Source organism: Benincasa hispida, chromosome 9, assembly GCF_027475165.1.
Source record: "Benincasa hispida cultivar pf3 chromosome 9, pf3_genome.v1.1, whole genome shotgun sequence".
In the NCBI taxonomy this organism is placed as follows: Eukaryota; Viridiplantae; Streptophyta; class Magnoliopsida; order Cucurbitales; family Cucurbitaceae; genus Benincasa; species Benincasa hispida.
In genome coordinates, this window is record NC_143486.1 from 97,812,435 (window position 1) to 97,826,923 (window position 14,489).

The window sequence follows — 14,489 nt, forward strand, 5'->3', positions numbered from 1 at the left end:
GAAAGCTTAAATATATAGAATCTCGTGTTATTTTGTTCGAGATTAGCACTGAGATGTATATAATCGGTTAAGATGTATCGAGAAAACCCCAAACAATCGATAAGTTAGAAAAAGTTGATTTTTTTTTAACTAAAATCTCGTAGTCGATCTCTTCCGAGATGGATCGAGAAAAACTATTTTTTATGAGTTTTCAAAAAACGTGCTAGTTTTGTAAGGTGAAAACCTAATCGTGCTATTTCTGACAATTTTCCAAACTTTAGTTGGTAATGATTTAGTTTCTATACTTTTTTAATTTCTAATCATTAAATCTCTGGACTTTAATAGATATAGATGTAGCATTTTGTATTGTTGTAATATCAAAGTAAGACTAATGGAAAATGATTCGAGAAAGTAAGAAAAGTAGATTAAGAGAAAAAGATGTTGCACTTTGTTGATGATTCATTGATGGAGAAATACAAAGTATGATAGATCTAAAAGTTTGAAATTGAGAGAGAATTGTTGTTTTTATTCAATATTGTCAAAAATGATGAACCAAATTGTGTCTCCATTTCTATTCTCAACTGAGGACGAACTTACATCCTTCAAAACCTGCCACAATCAAGTCACTCTCATTCAATTACTATTACAAAAAAGAAAATGTATGTTTAATGAAAATGATCTATAAATAATCTCGTTTCAACCGACATTAAAAACATGTTTGAGAGTGATTTTGATATTGATTTTGAAATTGTTTATAATTTGTGACAATATCAAAATCACTCGTGAATTTAGTTGTGTAAAATCAAATATCAATGTCTCATTTTAATAACTATTTGATTTTTGGATTTTTAGTTTTTGGATTTTTAGTTTTTGAAAATTAAGTTTATAAATAGATTTATTTGTTTTGTTATCTATTTTCCATCCATAGTTTCAAAAAACAAGTTATAGAAAACTAAAATAAAAAAATAAAAAAAAATAGTTTTTGAAAACTATTTTGTTGCTTTTAGAATTTGACTGAGAATTTAAGTGTTTCTTAAAAAAAAAAAAAAAAAAAGGGTAATATTCTGTAGTATAGAATTTAAGAGAAAACAAATATAAAATTCGAACATTCAATTGATTTTGATTGATTCAAGACTTGTCTGAGAGTAATTTTTAAGAATTTCAAATTTCCTTCCAAACATGTCATATTTTCTTTCTAGCGAGTGAGAAAAAAAGGGTTGAAATATCAGAAATTTCCTCAATATATATATACTCCCTTGAAGTTTTGAGTGGTCATTTCAGTCTACATGATTTGTGTTTGGGTTCAATTCGACTCATACGATGTTCGATTTTAATTTGAGTTCAAACATCTTTGAACATACTAAATATTTAAAGGCATTTGGGACAAGGAGTTAGTTATTATAATTGGATTATAATAGTTTGTGTTTGAGTGTAGATTATTTTAATTTAGATTATAATAATATGTGTTTGAGGTGTAAACTATTTTAATTTGAGAATGTAAAAACTGTAGCTAATTTGAGAAGAAAATAGTAAACACTCTAGCAAAGAATAAAAAAACAATGAATGTAAAATAGTAAAAACTGTAGCAAATAAAAATTTTGAAATAGTGTTGACGGTAGCTAATTAAGAATTTTAAAACAGTATTTATTGTGACAAAAAATGATTATTATAAACTTAGAATAGTTTTTGTCTCAAACGTCTCTAAGTTTTCTTTAGACATGTTTTTTCCTATATGTTTCCACATCTAATGGAAACATGGTAACAATCTACACAAAATTGTGTTACAACTTCCACAGAATAAGTATTAATATTTTATAATGGCAAGGATATCTAAAATGATGAAGACTAGATATTGAAGCTTTTTAAAATACTACATACTAAATTAAGATCATAACAGATCATAAGAAGTAAAATGATTATGTCTCTTTTTTTTCCCTTTATTTACATGTTTGGTTCTAAATTTCAGTGTTGTATCTAATAAGTTTTTAATTTTTTTTTAAAAAAATAAATTAATAAGTTTATAAACTCTATATTTTATCTCTCATTAATTTCAATTTTGTATCAAATAATATACTTAATTCATGGATTTTTTTTTTTTTTTTTTTTGAAGTTAAGAGATTTACTAAACAAAAAATTTATATATTTGTTAAAGTTTAGTTTGACTTCAAGTGTAGATTTAAAGATTTCTAGAAATTGGATGTATTAATGGGACGCGGTTTTGAGTTGAGGACAAAATTCATGATTTAGGCTCCTAGATAACCACTTCTTTTTAGATTTTTATTTATGTAACTTACGCTTGTTTCTTCACTATTTATTTTCTGTGATTTTCATTCTCTTAAAAAAAAACGTTTAGGCTCTATTTCATAGACAATCACAAAACAAAAAAATTGAAAAATAAAGAATTTAATTAAAACAAAATTTTATTTCATGTTTTAAGATATGTGTTTGACGATAAGTTGAGTAATTGAATTTTAATTTAAAAATTTGTTTTAATTATGTTTGACACAATATTTATAAATCATAAAACTAGTTGCAGTTACTAAATTTTATGGTGAATATAAACTATTATTAATTAATTTATGATCATGTTTTAGTTTTTTTTTTTTGTATAATTATTATTTTGTAATCTAATATAATTTCTCATAAATTACACAATATATACTTACATTTTATTTTATTTTTAAATTGAGTTTATAACATGAAATACTATATTTTTAAACGTTTTAGTTTTTTTTAAAGATGATTCTACATTTTAAAAGTTAAAAGTCAAAATATGAATACTTGAAAACATAAAAATATTCTTTTAAGAATTTGCACTATTTGAATCTCATAATTCAAAAACAGTTTTCAAAAACAAAATTTGGATTGTTTGAAAAAAAAAAAAAAAAAAAAAAAAACATAATTTAGATTACCAACTTAACATTCCCTGAATTTTTAGTCAAATTTCAAAAATTAATTTTTTAAATATATCTTTTTCACTTTTCAAAATTTCTAAATACTTAGAGGAAATGGATAGCAAAAACAAATAAATTCAAAAGTGGAAGACGTCCTTAATAACCATTTGGTTTTCAAAAATTGTAGTTGTTTTCTCATAATTTCTTAACCATGATTTTTATCTTTCCTAAATAAATATTTGAAATCTTAGTCAAATTTTAAAAACAAAAGTAAGATTTTGGGATGAATTTTGAAAATACGACAAAGGAATAAAAAAGTGGAAGCACTGTTTTTAAGTTTAATTTTTCCAAAAACCAAAAAACAAAAATTCTTATTCTAATGCTTAGACTCTATTGGATGATGATTTGGTTTTTGGTTTTTATATTTTGAAAGTCAAGTTTATAACGACTCATTTTAACTCTAAATTTCTTGTATTGTTCTATACTTTTTACCAACATTTTAAAAAATCAAAGTCAAGTTTCAAAAACTAAAAAAAAAATAATAATAATTTAAAAGCTTGTTTTTATTTTTGAAATTTGATTAAGAATTTAACTCTCTTACATATAAGAAATTGAGAAGAAATATCCCGAATTTTCAAGAATCAAATGATTATCAAACTAGGTCTGATGCTTAACTTTTTTTTTAAGGAGTGATTGTGTGCAATTTGAAAAGAGCAAGATAGAAAACATGAGGGTAATTAAGTTGAGAACTTACTTGGATCCACAGTTACAATCATGGCAGTGCCTCCAAAATCACAGGTACCACCTCTCACCTTGGTGTTCTGCCAGTAGCTATTGAAAGCATAAGAAGCATGTGCCAGAATAGTATCAGGTTCATAGCAATGTTCATTAGGCTGAATGGACTTGCAGTCAGCTCCTGACCCACAAGCATAATCCATAGCTTGTTGAATTATTGGATCAGGCACAGTTGGCTTAGCCACACACCATGCTGGACCAGATGACCCTGGTTTCCCCCCATGTGCTGCCGGCGGTGGACCAGAGGGCGGAGGAAACACCATTGGTGGCAGAAACACTGGTGGGCTTGGCCCATGACTGGGCGGCCCAGATGCATGTTTAGGTGGGGTAGGCCCATAGTGGTGAGGTGGGCTTGGAGGCCCACTTGGTGGGGTGGGGCTGGATGTGTTAGCAGGAGGATATGGGGCTAAGGGGCCAATAGGGGTTATGGGGAAGATGCTGGGTGGGCTCGGTGGAGGGCTTTGGCTTCTGGTAGGGACACTAGGCCCAAAACCTGGTGGTGATGGTGGCGATGGTGGTGATGGTGGTGGTGACAGTGATGGCGGCGCATGGGAATAGATCATCCCAGACGAAGGTGGTGGTGGCGGTGACGACGATGATGACAATGGCGATTGAGGAGTTTGGGGTGGTGAGTCTTCACAGAAAGGACTAGGAGGAGAGTTTACAGGCAATGGGGTTGGTGCAAGGGAATCAAAAGGAGGCAATGAAAATGGAGAGTTAACAGTCACAGCACTTGGTTCAACAGTCAAGAATTTCAGTTGGGGTCTTGAAATGAACCCATTTTGAAATTGTAGTTTCAACTTCTTCAAGGACTCACTAGTTGAGCTTCTGCTAGGTCTGTGTCCATGAATCTCAAATTTCAACTTTCTAGAGTAAAAACCATCATCTGCAAAAGAGAAGTCGCATAAAAACCTACAAAAAAAAAAAAAAAAAAAAAAAACAGAGAAAGAAAAGAACATGGAGATGCAAAAACATAATCAATTACCACTAGGAATAGCCAGAACAGTGGCTGAAAATGCAATAGAGAAGTAAAGTATGAGAACCCACAATCTCTCCATCGCTCAATGAGCACTCCAAACGTTTCCAGCTCTAAGGGGCATTTATACAAGCACTTGGTCGGCAAACCTGGGAGAAAAGCAAATAAAATTGGAAGGAAAGCAGAGGTAGTCATGAGAGAATAAAGGATGATTCGTTGATGAATCAAATTGAAGAGTAGAGTGAGAGTGAGTGTGAATGTTATGGAATTGTGGTCTGCAACAAAAAATGGGCATAGATTCTTGCTTGACAGAGGAGGAAGATGAAGAAATGGAAGATTTGGGAACTTTTAATGTTGCTTGCTTTCTACTCAAAGAGGGATTACCGTCTCAATCTCTCTATCTGTATCTATGATTGAGCTTTTTCAAAGTTCAAATTATTGGGAATTTCTTTTCTCCATTCAGTATGTTACAATGTTGCCATTGCTGCTCTTTAAAGTCGCCCCAGGAGAATTTAGTTGGTTGATACTTCAAATTTTAAAATTCAGTTTAATGAAACTTTCGGCAATTTACACAAACCACATCCTAAATATAAATATGGTTATAATTACAATTATACCCTTAAACTTATGATCGTAGAAATTGAGCCGTCAAATCTATACAATCGTTAAAATTGAACCCTCAAACTTACATAATTGAAATATTTGAGTGTCTAATTTTTATCATTTAGGGTTCAATTTTAACGTTGGTATAAGTTTGAGGGCTCATTTTTTTCCATTAAAAATTTAATGATATAATTGCAACTATCATCGTACTTTATGAATAGTTTTTGTAATTTCCATGAAACTTTTAATTGAAATGGACCTTGAGTGCATTTTAATTTAAAAGATAAAAGAAAAACCAAATTTCTTGGTGAAAGATGTGGGTTTGTAAAGTAACCATTTGATTTTTAAAATTAACCTTGTTTTCGTTTATCAATTTCTTCATTTTGTTACCTACTTTCTAACAGAAACTTTTAAAAAATAAGTCAAACTTTGAAATCTAAAAACATTAGATTCGTTGAATAATATTTTAAAATTCAACTTCTTTTTTTTTTTTTCTAAATACCTCAAATTTTATTAAGCCTGAAGGACATTTAGATGAGCATATATCAGAAATAACCCAATTTGGAAAATTAGTAGACTAAATTCCTGAAATCTTATAACATCTAACCCTCTTAGCTGCTTCATTATTAATTACCTCCAAATCATCATTGCAAAAAAGGGTGATATGGACTAACTAATATCAATTTTCCCTTCATTTGCAATTTTGTTTTAGTGGGAAGAATGTTTTGAAGTGCCCTCTAAAGAAAATGTTGAATTTTGGATGGAAGCTTCAGTTTCCATATTTTCCTCCAAGCATCAGACTGATTTGTTACTAGAGCACTCATAAATTCTTCTGTTAATTGGAATGGCAAAAATACACTCAACATCTTCATTCAACAACATATCTTGTAAAAGATCATAATTTTAGTCATCGGATGGTAAAAGAAAATTAGCTACTTTTAGATCTACAGAGAGAGGATTAAAACAGACAGGTTTAAAAGTAATAGGTTTCGGCAACCAAGGGTCAGTGAACATGTGAATAGATCGTCCATTACCAATTCTATATCTCAATCCTTTTAAGTAATAAACTCCTACCTCACATCAGACTCTTCCATAGATATGAAGATTTTGGTTTGCATTCAACAGTAAGTATAGAACTATCCTTAAAATATAAAACAATTTCCTCCAACTTAACCAAAGAATTTTCTTCTTGTTTTTTGTAGATCCTCATAAAAACCTTGAGAAACTCTGGTAATTTCTTCACAAAACATCTTACGAAGCTTGAAAAGGCTCATAGCATAGGTAGAAAGAGACTGACCAACACTCTTGATCATAATCTCTTTCCCAGCTTTAGAGAAGTAGGAACGTTTCCAACCTTGTACTGCTTTCCATACTCGACCTTGAATGCATCTGAAATCAAAAGATTTATTTCTTGATAATGAAAAAAAGGAGTCCTAGGTAATGATTTAAGTTCTCTACTACTCTCATGCCAACTATGTTACTAAAATATTAAGCTTGATCCTAGTTCGTATTAGCATAGAACATGGAAGATTTGTCAAAATTAATGCTTTTTCCATATTTTTTTCTCATAAATGTGAAGGATGGTTTTGAGACGGAGCATTTATTCTTCTGAGGCTCTACAAAAAATAAAACTATCATCAATATATAAAAAAATGAGAAATAGAAGATTTATTACTAATAGCATTCTGCAACAAGGAAGAAAGACCATCAATAATAAAAAGAAAAAAGGTAAGAGGAGAGAGGGTCTCTTAGTTGAAGCCTCCTAGAAGGAATTATTTGTCCCTTACCTTCACCATTAATAAGAATTGAAAATCTAGTAGAAGAAATACATTCAATGACCAAGGATACCCAAGCTTGATCAAATCCTATTTTAAGAAGGATCTTTTGAAGAAAATTCCATTCTACTCAATCATATGCTTTACTAATATCTAATTTCATTCCAGCTGCACCATCCTTCCCTCTTTCCCAGCTCTTTAAGATGTGTAAACATTCATAGCCAATAATTATATTATCATGAATTGCTCGCCTTGGAATAAACCTTATCTGAGAAAAAGAAATCAAATCATTTAGAAAAGGATTTAGCCTATTAGCAGTAACTTTGGATATGATTTTGTCTACATTACTGAGGTTTATTAGCCTGAAATCACTGACATAAGAAGGGTTAGAAACTTTGGGAATAAGAACATTATTAGTAGAGTTTATGGAATGAATATGAATTCTTTTATTTAAAACATCCAAGCACTTTTCAATACTACTCTTACCCAAAACATTCCAATATTTTTGGGAAAAAAAAATGGCTGAACCAGGATCCTTGATTGGATACATTTAATTTAAGGCCTCCTCAACTTCTTCTATGGAGAAAGAAGCCAAAAGGGCATCATTCATCTTCTTTGAAACTTTAGAAGAGACATTATTTTAAACTGCTTCAATATTTTCCTAAGATGGGTTAGTATAAGTAAACATATTACTAAAATATGAAATAAAAGTTTCTTCAATGGCTTTTAAAGGAATCGAGAATCTCCACGGAAGCATGTGAATACCTCAAAAACTGTAAAATAAAACATGTAATTCTAAATAAGAGAACATAAGCATGCTAGTAAAGAGGAAAAAGAGAAGAAATCAAACCTACCTTTGATGATTCCTCTAGCTTTCTTCTTCCACCGTTTTCCACGATCTTGAACTTCTCTAATGTAAAAGGACACCACAAACAAGATTACCTTGTTATTCTCTAGGATTCAAAGAACTTGGAAGTGAGGAGAAAAAAGATAGAGAATTCTAGAGAAAAGGAAGAGGCTAAGTTTTTTGTGAGAAAATAAAACCTTACTTAAAATGGCTATAGGGATGTATTTATATGGAGAAGGGTTAACCTCTTCTCCAACCTGTGCTAATTAATTAAATAATCCTTATTTAATTATTTGGCATATTAATTAAATAATCATATATTAAGCCTTGTTTAATATATATTTAATTAATCATCTTAAATATCATATATTTATGTTCACCTCCAATCTCCATTATTTCTTAATCTATTAACTAACCATTAATTAATTAATTAATTAACTATATTAAATCATATTTAATATGGAATTAATCAACTTATAAATATCATATATTTATATGTATACATCTCTTTTATGAATCAAATTCATATGTATCTAATATTTGAATCTTATTCAAATATATCTCTCTGACATAATTTAGATTATAGATCATATCTATAATTAACCATTATATATTAATCCTATTAATATAAAATTCCCTCATTTGATTTGAACAATTCAAATCATTCATCGTTACTATCCTTTTGTGAGCTACCAAGGAGGCCTTAGAGTCCTATAGATTAGAAGCTTCAATGATATGAGATCAATTTATTAAACTCCTTTAATCCAATTAATCAATATTCATTAACTACCTATCACTCCACTAAATACCGATAGTTGCACTCTTTGCACTATAGATATATATATATTTGTGTCCATGGATATAACCAATCAGATTGATGACCCTTCACAAATGCTCATAACTACAGTTTGGTCAAAATATCGTTTTACCCCTACAATTACATCTAATTCCTTCTAATGAACAAACAGTTTATAGTCCAAATATAAAATAACACATCTCGGGCCAGTGAGAGATTGAGGTCTCATTGTTTAAGATCCGAAACCAGCTATTAAGAGAGCATTTTATCCACTTTCTCAAGAAATGAGGAGTGATTCCATCTTGTGTAGCTAAGTTCCCAACTCTCTAATCAGACAAATCCCCAAAATGATAGCTTATTGAATCGGCTATCATGGCCACTCTCACCCATACAAATCAAAAGACTATCATCATAAACAAGAGTTCACAACTCACTCAGGGTTAAGGTCAAGCCTCCTATGGTCATCCTAGTGAAATATTAGCTTCTTCAAGTAACGGTCTTATAAAGAGAAACTAATCATTTCATAGTCCGGTCTATGTATAAACTCCTTTATACAGGATACCCCCATATGGTCTCTACATGAGTAATATGGTTCATATTGTTTGTAATACTTACATCTCATGTAACAATTACAAAGTGAGTAGTATTCGCAGTGTTACCAGGATAAGGCACCAAACTTTCATCCATTTACTAAAGACTTTTTAGGTTATTACTTGAACATGAACCACTTGTATGTCAACCACATACTTTTCAAGTGACATCATATAATCTTGGATCTTAATTTATTGGATTGAATTAATATTGTCTAAATGTCAAATAAAATACCTCTAATTTTATTAGATAAATAATTTGTGTTAACAAAACTACAAACCACGAGATATATTAGATTTAGGACATCAACCCCAATAACTTTAATATCTTCACTCCAGTTATCATTATAGTCATTGATACCCCAAATTTCATTTTATCTTTTCCTTAAGGAAAGCTTATTTATGGAACCATTTGGGATTCTTATCACCCCAACGAAGCCAGTTTTCCCTAGATCTTTGATTTCAGTAAATTTCCTTTTGTTCTAGCAATCGATAAAGTTCAAATTCCAAAATGTGGATTTTATCAAAATAAAATTAAAAAAAAACTTTCTCATATTCATCTTTTAAATCATTTTTACAAATATTTATTCTATTCCTTCTTTGGTGTAACAAATTCCTACCCCACTTAAACAAAGATTTTGAACAAATGGAGAGATTTGTCTCAGAAAGGTGGTGGGAGTTTGAGGGAACATTCCCGTTGCAAGAGGATGTATTTTTGCGGTTGATGCCCTAAATCTCGTGGGTTCTGTAGTTTGTAATTGTAATGTACAAACTATTTATTTATTTAATAAAATATGAGATATTTTATTTGATATTTAGTAACATTAACCCACAAAATCATTAAAATAACATCTAAAGTTATCTTCCGTAGCTTAAACATGTATGTTGAGACATATAAGTGGATCGTGTTTAAGTGATAACCTAAATGGTTTGTAGTAGATGGATAAGGTTGAATACCTTATTCTGGTGGTACTACGAATACGGTCTGCTCTGTAGATGTTACAATTGTTGTAAAGTGCTACAAATGATCTGATCCTAATCAATCATGTGGAGACATGTGAGTTGGGGTATTCTATACAAAAGGGTTTGTATAAGACTGGACCACAAAATGAATAGTCTCTTTATATAACGCCGTTAATAGTAGAGACTTACATTTCATCAAGATGACCATAAGTGACATGACCTGAATTCTGAGTGAGTTGTGAACTCCTGCCTATGAAGGTAGTCCTTTGGTTTGTATGGTTGAGAGTGGTCAGATCGCTAACTCAATAAGTCTACCATTTTGAGAATTCATCTGATTGAGGAGCTAGGAACACAGCTACACAAAATGCAATTTACTTCTTCCCTAATGTTAGGGTAAGTGATAAATTATTCCTTTAAGGACCTATTCGAGACTTGAACAATGTGGCGCCACATCCTCTCTTGGCCCGATAGAGGTTTGGTCATAGTTGAACTATGACTTATTGTTCATTAGAGGGATCCATGGTACTTAAGGAGTTAAATGTAACTATAGGGGCAAGCCGATAATTTTGGTCCAACTATACTTACAAGCAATTTGTGAAGGATCATCGCACTGTTGACTGGTTATATCCAATGGATATAAGAATATATTTGTAGTGCGAAGAGTGTAGCTGTCGGTCTTTAGTGGAGTGACCGACAATCAATGGATGTTGGATAATTTAATTAAAGAAGTTTAGAGCTTCAATCTACAGGTCCATAAGGTCCATTCTGTAGCTCAACTGGAATTATTGAGAATTAATTTTAGATTAATTTGAATTGTTCAAATTAATTGAGGAAAGTAATTATATGTGATATAATTAATATAATGTATTTAATACATTATAATATAAATTTTATTTTGAGAGGAATTAATATTTGAATATGATTCAAATACTAATTATATGGATGAGATTCATATAATTAAATTTAGTATAAATGTAATTTATATTAAATGTTATACATTATTGAGAGAAATAAAAATGATAGATTATATTGTATTTGATACAATATAAAAATTACAGGTTATGTGTTATATTTGATATAACATGTAACGACCCGACCCCTTAGGACTCTTAGGATTGAAGTTAGGCCGTTACTAAATACATGCATGCATGAACTTAAAACGACACATTTTATAGTGAATTAAATGCTAAATATATAAGGTAAATTTAAAAGACATTCATTAAATTCAAATATTAAAAACAGACTATAGAGTACCCATAAATCATAAATGATAATAAATAGGTCTGAAAACAAATCTTAATAGTAAGTTTCAAACATCAAAACTGAAAGTTGAAAAACATGAAAATAAATCTAAATATCATGAGCGCTTGTCAATCACCGGTGCAAGGATGTAAGTAACTCCACTACTGGGTATGGGGTCAGGCTAGGCATCTATGTCCTCTAGATGTCTATGGTGGAAACATATAAACTTCTGATACGTGTCATGTAAGGTCCAATACTTGTCAAATCTGAAATTTCTTGTAGCTAACAAATATAGGATAAGTCTATGATCAGACCTTCACCAATCTAGATGATTAAGTTTAAAATTTGGAAACAAATCACCAAAGGCTTCATTGTAAATCTATCGACTTGAAAATATGTATCTTTCCGCTTACAATCATCTAAGGCATCTCCGAATGTTTCCATTAAAGAATAAGATCTGGTTGGACCACCCAACTTTTCTAAATCCCACAGGATCTTATTAATATCTCCCCCAATTAACCGAATTGTAGATTCTTCTGAGAAGATCCCAACTAAGAATTCTTTTTATTACACTTGGAGAAACCATATAAACCAGTAAATCTCCAAGGTCTTCTATTCCATCAATATGTTTTGCAGAATACGACCAAGTAGTAACTGAAATTTTCATTATTCCACAACAAGCAGACACCACCTTTAGTACTATTGCTATCTACTGTCAAACAACCATCAAATCCATTTGCCACTTTAATTTGATTTCTAACATCTTTTCTTCCTTTAGTTTTGGATAAGAACAACAAATGGGGCTTTTAAGAGCGAGCAAGCTCTCTAGCTCTTCTGAGTGCTCTTGGGTTGCCAAGCCCTTGAATATTCCAACATAGTATTTTCATAATTCAGTGTAACAGCCTTTGCCAGTCCAAAACCTTCTCTTCTCTTCGGTGAACTTCAGTTTCTTACCTTCTCCACAATTCTTTTTTGGTATCACTTTTCCTTTCGAAGTATCCCCAATAAGTTCAGATTGATGAGTAGAAGAATCTAAACTCAACTTTCTTTTCCAGTTCTTTCATCTCTCTACAGGAGAGTATTTAATGACACTTTTGATCAGAATTGGCTCCTATGAGATATTTTCCATTGACAAGGGAGAAGATATATTCAGGTCTAAAGTTGAATCCAAAATTCAACTGGTTTTCCCGAAAGTTTCCTCAGAATAATCATCAGTGTTAGTCAAAGAAAAACCTGGATCTCTTCTCAGATGTCGAATTGGGATCCTTATGTAACATATCTTCTAGATGAGATTTAAAGATCTCCCATTTACGGGTGGAATCCTTTTTAATATAAGGTTGAGATGACGAGGGAAATTTTTATTTTGAAATCCCATCCAATGACCATATTGAGGGGAAGACTCCATGTCCTGGATCAGGGCTCCTATTTTCATTTGACATTTTTCAATTGTATGCCCAAAAGGCTAAAGGAAGTTCGAGGAATCTCACCCAAAAGGCTACCATACGAAATTCATAGTCTGAAATACTGAAATCGACTCTTGAAAACTACAATATCAGAAGGTGTTTGTCCAACATCCAGGGTCTAGAGTTTAATACTCAATCCCTATCTCTGATTGAATAAAATTTGAAAAGGAAATGATTTTTACCCAACATTTCTACTGAGAAATCTGATTCCATTATCCATGCCTTGGTGATCATGTTTGCAGTGATCATCCTTTCAGACAGAATCTTTCCTATTAGGCAAAAATCCAATTTCTTGTTCACTTTTTGTGGAATTTCTTCATCCGTCAAACGTAATTTCTTCGAGTCATCTATTAGGGCTTCTGAATCCATCACAAGAAACTAATCCTAAATGAAATCAGAAACATAGGGACAACTCTAAATTGCCCTGAAAAACCCTTACTTTGAAGATGTTCTTGCAGGGATCTTGAAATAAATTCTCTGCCCGATTTTTTCTTTCATATTTTGTTATATTTCTATTTATATTTTCAAAAATCGAGTTAAGTCTTGAGAATTAAAAATAATAATAATAATTTTTAGAATTTAATTAAAAATTTAGGTTTCATTTCATAACCATTTTATTTTTTAAAATTAACCATATAAACAATAGTTTCTTCTATTTTTTTTATCAATAACCATTTTGAAAATTAAAAAAAAATAATTTTTAAATTTTTTTTAATTATAAAAATAAAATCATTAACAAACACGTTATCTTTATTTATTGATCAAGATTCTCGATGAAACATTCCATGTGTGATGTTTGTGTTCTTTTTTAAATTTCAAAGCAGAAATATATTCTAATAAATAAATGGATGTTGGTTGGTAATTTCGATTTGATTTAATTCTGATTTAGTTTTTACTATTTTAAAATTTTATTTTACCTTTTAGTTCACCTGTGACCTTTTAGTAAAAAGTAGGAAAATTCTTATAAATAAAAGAATCTAAAAAAAATATTTATAGTTTATACCAAAAAGTTTCAAAATTGCTTATATTTAAAACGACCCCAGTAAAATATGCATTATTCACATGTTTATTTGATAGATAATTTCTATATTTTCCCTTAACATATTTGAAAATTAAAAAAAGATCAAATAATTATTGAATGAACTAACCTTTTTTAGTTTTCAAAACTTGACTTAATTTTTAAAAACATTAGTAGAAAATGAATAAAAAAAATATGAAAACAATATTTAAAATATCGATGCTGACGAAAATATCGAAATCTTAATTTTATGAAAATTTTGATGAAAATATTAATAAAATGTTGACTTCGATGAATATTTCTAAAGATATATAATAATGAAAAATTAAAAAAAAATTAACTCAGTAAATAAACATTTTATGATTATTAAACTAGTTAACATTGATGATATTTTGTTGCTTAATTATAATGTTTCGTGAATTTTTTTAATATATAATAGAAATATTAATTCACTCGAATTCACGGAAATATAAAGCTTATTTTTCAAAACCAAACTAAAAAATCAACGGAACAGAGAAATTGAAAAATTAATCTTAAAAAAAAAAAAA

The 14,489-nt window shown here is 30.1% G+C and overlaps 1 protein-coding gene and 1 long non-coding RNA gene across 2 annotated transcripts; both read right to left on the minus strand.

The window, feature by feature from the left end:
* Window positions 1-404: 404 nt before the first annotated feature.
* On the minus strand, window positions 405-5,205 carry LOC120085408 (uncharacterized). Its single transcript, XM_039041369.2, has 4 exons — window positions 5,029-5,205; window positions 4,654-4,793; window positions 3,628-4,554; window positions 405-588 (listed from the first exon to the last, which is right to left on the minus strand). Exons 2-4 carry the CDS (start codon window positions 4,724-4,726, stop codon window positions 557-559), a joined length of 1,032 nt encoding a protein of 343 aa, XP_038897297.1. The 5' UTR covers window positions 4,727-4,793; window positions 5,029-5,205; the 3' UTR covers window positions 405-556.
* A 1,045-nt stretch (window positions 5,206-6,250) lies between these two features.
* LOC150034241 (uncharacterized) lies at window positions 6,251-8,066 on the minus strand. The gene is made up of 2 exons (XR_016532338.1): window positions 7,877-8,066; window positions 6,251-6,636 (listed from the first exon to the last, which is right to left on the minus strand). It is a non-coding gene; the product is annotated as an uncharacterized LOC150034241 (long non-coding RNA).
* Between the last annotated feature and the right edge of the window lie 6,423 nt (window positions 8,067-14,489).

Bases quoted from the DNA above. Each gene is read 5' to 3' on its own strand.
- LOC120085408 (XM_039041369.2), bottom strand. From the start codon at position 4,726: ATGGAGAGATTGTGGGTTCTCATACTTTACTTCTCTATTGCATTTTCA. The intron at 4,555-4,653 runs GTAATTGATTAT...TCTCTTTTGCAG, and splicing joins TGTTCTGGCTATTCCTAGTG to ATGATGGTTTTTACTCTAGA. The intron at 589-3,627 runs GTAAGTTCTCAA...TGATTGTGGCAG, and splicing joins GATTGTAACTGTGGATCCAA to GTTTTGAAGGATGTAAGTTC.